Source organism: Gossypium hirsutum, chromosome A05 (genome assembly GCF_007990345.1).
Source record: "Gossypium hirsutum isolate 1008001.06 chromosome A05, Gossypium_hirsutum_v2.1, whole genome shotgun sequence".
NCBI classification, from domain to species: Eukaryota; Viridiplantae; Streptophyta; class Magnoliopsida; order Malvales; family Malvaceae; genus Gossypium; species Gossypium hirsutum.
In genome coordinates, this window is record NC_053428.1 from 92,802,257 (window position 1) to 92,808,195 (window position 5,939).

Here is a 5,939-nt window from a genome sequence, read left to right on the forward strand (position 1 = left end):
TTCTTTCTACACCGGGATCCATTTACTAATCAAAACATAAAATTTTAACCGTCAGAAGTCATCACAAAGTTAAACATTAACATTCGGCATGTATAGCTAGACTCATACGTGCTATGGTAGTCCTAGAACCGACTAAACCATAGCTCTGATACCAATTAAATGTAACACCCCGAACCCGATACCGTCGCCGGAGTCGAACACGAGGTGTTAACAGACTTCAAACCACTTATTCGACATTTCCCAGACAAGCTGCCGATCTGCGTACTAGTCGCTTTAAAAATCATATCTTGAGTTTCAAAACTTGAAAATCAGTTTCGTGATTTTTCCCTGAAACTAGACTCATATGGCCATCTCCATAATTTTTTTCAGAATTTTTAGTCGGGCCAATTAGTACAGTTTATTAGTCAAAGTCTCCCATATTACAGGGATCGACTACACTGACCCTTGCGCATTACGAATTGGATATCTCCCTGCACAGAGCTTCAATACTGATGTCGTTTGTTTCTATAGAAACTAGACTCAGAGAGGAATCTGTAAATATATGGCATGACTCCTAATTATCTCTGGTTAATTTATAATAAATCTCCAAAGTCGGAACAGGGAATCCAGAAACCGTTCTGGCCCTGTCTCACGAGAACCTGAATATCTCTTAACATACTGTCCATATGATCTTTTCGTTACTTCTATATGAAAATAGACTCATCGAGCTTCGAATAAATAATTTATTCATCAATTAATTCCACTCCTACTATTTTTAGTGATTTTTCGATCTCACGTCACTGCTGCTGCCAGCATCTGTTACGAAAGCAACTATGCCTATTTCGTGATTTCTCCTTGATCTAACTAGTAATTCATCATACATATCACCAATTATGATCATGACTAGCCATGCCAAAGGCTAATCATTGTCAAACTTCCCCCTACTACACTATTGCCATATCATGAATTTTAACACCAAAATAATCAACCATGACGTATGGCATAAAAAGGTCGAATTATCAAGATTTGCGACCTAACGTTATGAGTCCAAACCCAACCGAACATTTATGCCATTTTCGCATGGCTAAAAGATTACATACCAAAGTTCAAACACAACATAATAGCCTATACATGCCGAAATGTTCTCCTAAGCCAACTAAGAAGAAAGTACCAAAACTTGCTATCCGGTGTGATGACTTCGATGACGGCCCGACCACGCAAAAAGAGACGAGTCCAAGAAACCTAGAATAGGTGACAAGGAAACACCGAGTGAGTTTATAACTCAGTAAGTCATAAGCAATGCACTACCATCCATTAATAACATTATCACAATAGGAAACAAAATGGAACGAGGCTAGTTACTCCATCCATACCGAACCATGCCATAGTTCCTCAGACCCATCGGTTCAATCTCATACCAAATCATGCATTCACATTCCATATACTCATCAATAGGATATTTGAGGCATTTTCATACATCATTTTATTTTCGTTACAATCATACAACTAAACGGCCTTTCACCTATTCCACGATAAATCTTATGTACGTGACTTCAAGTATATTTGTCACATAGGTTCAAACTTACCAAGCTCAACTCCAAATATAGTCATAGCACCTATTAGCCATTAACTCAAGGTACTTACCCGATCCGCTGTCCGTGATCGACTCAATAATGTCGCACACTTAGTGTCCATAATGATTCAAAAGTATATATTAAGTCCGCACACTCAGTGCTATATAATCAACTCGCACACTTAGTGCTTTATAATCAAACTCGCACACTTAGTGCTACATAGTCAAACTCGCACACTTAGTGCTACATAATCAAACTCGCACACTTAGTGCTACATAGTCAATTCGCACACTTAGTGCTGCACAATTTAAACCCGCACACTTAGTGCCAATCTCATGGTCATAAATGTTTATACCCGCACATTTAGTGCCGAGATCAACAACTCAATACATCTCACCTCTTTTCTTTTCATTCAACACTTTCATCATCACATACGTACATGCATATATATATATTTATTCATTCCATTCAGCATCATTACATAAACGTTATGACCATTTGAATTAATACCAACTATATGCTTAATGACTTACTTGGTGTTGGGTAAGACGGTTCCAATTCGGCTACTCGATGATCTTTTCTTTGCCTTTGCTTGATTCTCCTCCCTTAACTCCTTGAGCTTGATCTATAAATCAACTAGTTTAGCCATCTTGCTAAACATTCATAATTCAATTACACATGCATATGTATTTTTGTATATTTGGCAACCATCCTCACTAATTACCCATTTAGTCGATTATACACATAATTAAAGGTAACATCCCGAATGGGCATACTTGTGTATATATACATATATATGTATATATATATACTTCGGAATGGGCATCACAATTAGATTTAACACCACCTTCATACTCAATTAGATGGCCGAATGTATGTATACATGTACAATGTCAACTATAACATCATTTAAACACCTAATTTCATCTCATGAACACTTAATCGAATTTTCCTAATCTAGCATATTTTCACATCTATTTGTAACATCATGTAAATCCACATATAATTACATTTCTTAAGTTCCACATCTTAATGCCCATTATAGCCACTCACATAGTCTAAATCTAGCAATCGGCAACACCCACCTTTCCACTATGTTAGCCGAATACTCATTCTCTTCCTAGTCCTAAATTCGGCACCTCCAACAAAATAGCTTAACAATTTCAACTTTCATGCTAACATAACAAGCAACTTAACACATCCATATAACTAGCATGCTAATAGCATCAAGGTATCAACTAAAATTTTTTAAGCTCCTTAGCCGAATCCTAACTCTCCAACAACCCCAAATCCAACCATGGGATAGATAGAATTTAGACTCATCACCCAAAGGTTGTGTAAACTTCCAAAAATATCATTGAACATACCTTGATCTAAAGGACCACCTTGGCCGAATCTTGCTTCCTCTTCTTCCTCTAGTTACGACAATTGCAAAAGAAAGAAAACATGAACACTCCTTCTTCCCTCCTTATTAAGCATTCAAACTCCCTCATTTTCATGCCACAACATCAAACACTCCTCCTAGATACAAGCAATGGCCGAACTCTTTCCAAGTTTTTCTCCCCTTCTTTTTCTTGGTTTTTCGGCTAGGAGATGGCAAGTATGACACCCATTTTTTTTGTTCACTTTCCTATTATTATCCCCATCATTTGTTAACCAAAAAAACATATTAAATTAGAATGAGTGGAGCATCATCACTCCTTGGCCGGCCACCATGTATTTTATGGGCAATTTGACATGCAAAGCCATGCTTCCTCACCCTATTATTAATTACTCCTTATAATTCATCTATCATCTTTTCTAACTTCGTCAACTAGGTCCTTTTTGAATTAATTCACAATCCTAAAGCTAATATTAAGCATTTAATTTCTCATCACTGTCACACAAAAATTTATGCAATTAAAACACAAAAATAAATTTTTGGCTCGGTAATGTGGTCTCGAAACCACATTCCGACCAGGGTCTAATTTGGGTTGTCACAAATCAGTGCTGTGTAAGGTAACTCATATATATAGAACATACTCGTTATCACATCTGGGGTATCCCCATCTTCTCAGCGACGAGCAGCATAAACCAAAGCTGGCTGCTTCGCCTCCACATGGCCTGTATTTTTGCCTGGTGCTCCACGTCCACGTCCATTGCCGTTACCGCCCCTAGCTTGACCATGACCCCTTGGCGGCAGCTGACCACCTCTTGGTGGCTGAGCACCACCTTGGCCCACTATTGGCTCTTGTCCTAGCATTCGGGGGCAATCCTTGATCCTATGCTCCATAGACCCACCAGCGAAACAAGCTCCCATTCTCTTCCAACACTCGCCTCTACATCTTCTCCCGTAATCAGCACAAGGTGCCACCCCTGGATTAATAGCAGGGGGCCCTGCTCTAACTGGCCCTTTATTTCTGTCCCTAGCCCTAGGCCTTTGTCCCACACCAGGAGTTTCAGCCTCCCTCTTATTGTTACCTTTTTATTTCTCCCGGTTTACGCGCTCAGTGTGCTTTACCTCCTCCACTATCTTTGCTTTCTCCAACAATTTCGTGAAAACTCGTTCCCTTTGTGGAGCTATCAACACCTTGAAGCTATCTCTAAGTCCATCCTCAAACCTAACGCAATGCTCATAGTCTGTTTCCACCATTACTCTTGAATACCTACTAAGGCGTAGAAACTCCGCCTCATACTCCGATACCAATTTATTTCCTTGCGTCAAGTTCAAAAACTCCTTCCTTCTAGCATCCATGTAGCTTGCACCTACATACTTTCCTTGGAATGTAGTTTTGAAAAACTCCCAAGTGACCCGCTCCAGTTGGTTGCCCTCTTTCACTGCCAACCACCACTGATAGGTTTCTTCCCTAAGCAGTGACATTGCCCCTTTCAGTTTTTGTTTTGATGAGCAGTCCAAGTCCTCCATTATCCTTTCAATGGTCTCCAACCAATATTCCACCATGTTAGGAGGCATGCCAGCCACGCCCTTGAAGATCTCAGCCCTGTTCGATCAAAGTCGTTCTGGAATGGACCCCCGATTTCCAATGCCATTGTTGGGCCCAGTGACCCTCTCCAAAATCCTTAGCATTGCCTGCGACAATGCATCATCCCCTATGGCCCGGTCGTACTGACCATTCTTAACCACAGATGAGGCCGGAGCCACTTGTACTCCAATATTGAGCACATGACCTGACGCTGACAATTCAGTCCTAACACTTCCGCGACCTCGGCCACAACCTCTCACACCATTTCTAGCACTCATCGTCGATTCACGTATTATCTGGATTAAAAATTTTATAAATTTTTAGTTATTTTTAATATTTAAGCTGATGTTTTATGAAAGTATTTAGAGAGAATATTGTTTTCAAAAATCCTGTACAGTTTCAGGATCCTATGGGCTTCAGTTCCACTCTAACAAAATCATCTAAAGTAGCACTCTAACTATTTACTGTATAACAATTTAAACAAATTTAATTATAAAACTACTTACTTGGTTCGACATTGGAGGCTCGGTGTGCCTCTCAGCAAGACTTCCCCTTTTTTAATTTTTTTTAAAAACACAAAAAGAAATCAAGTAATAAGCCCACTTCACAGCCCGAGTTTTGCAACCTAAGCTCTGATACCACTAAATGTAACACCCCAAACTCAACCAGGACGTTATGGCCGAACTCAGCGTGTCACATTGAAGTGTTTTAGCGAAAACCATGCTTTAATTGAAAACCCTTCTTAAAATAAAAGAACATCTTTAAAATAAACTCCTTTCAATCACTTGTTTGAAACATAAGATTTGATGAAGACATGTCACTTAAAAATTTAGTTGCGGAAATGTAGAAAAGGAATACTATAGTTTAAGAAACCATGTTCAGCTTCTTATAATTACATAACATAGAAATAATAATCCAAATAATAACAAAATAGAAGCCCTATTACAATCTGATTTGAATAGTACTTAATAAAATAGAAACTTATATGTCTTTTTCTAAAAAAAACAAGTCCAGATTATCTTGCTAGCTGGCCACCCAGAGTCTCTCTGAACATCAAACCTTCTATTGTGCATCACCTGAAAAATAAAATAAAAGAGGGGGTGAGTTTTTGCTAACTCAGTGTGTACAACCCTCGTTGAAAAACAAGCATTCGAAAAATCATCATACAACAAACATGCAATGAAATCCCATCCTAATAATCCATCCGTTACACACCAGCTCCGTCCCCCGTCACACCATGTGGGGATATAAATATGGACCTACCCAACTGACACATCAATGGTAGCCCGGTTGCGAAACTACCTTCATTTACACATTGGGCTTTAAAAGCCGTCGGCGGATCCATGATTGTCAAGCAACCATGCGATCCTCATATACTTCCTCCGTTCCATAATTCCCAACCCATATGTAACCTAAGCAGAAT

General features: G+C 39.2%; 1 protein-coding gene across 1 annotated transcript; it reads right to left on the reverse strand.

Moving 5' to 3' along the window:
• Positions 1-3,606: 3,606 nt before the first annotated feature.
• LOC121228966 (uncharacterized) lies at positions 3,607-4,494 on the reverse strand. The gene is made up of 2 exons (XM_041112016.1): positions 4,054-4,494; positions 3,607-4,002 (listed from the first exon to the last, which is right to left on the reverse strand). Exons 1-2 carry the CDS (start codon positions 4,492-4,494, stop codon positions 3,607-3,609), a joined length of 837 nt encoding a protein of 278 aa, XP_040967950.1.
• Between the last annotated feature and the right edge of the window lie 1,445 nt (positions 4,495-5,939).

Coding starts and splice junctions, on each gene's coding strand:
- LOC121228966 (XM_041112016.1), bottom strand. CDS start 4,494: ATGGTGGAATATTGGTTGGAGACCATTGAAAGGATAATGGAGGACTTG. Junction 4,003..4,053: donor AAGCAAAGATAGTGGAGGAG/GTAAAGCACACT, acceptor GGTAACAATAAG/AGGGAGGCTGAAACTCCTGG.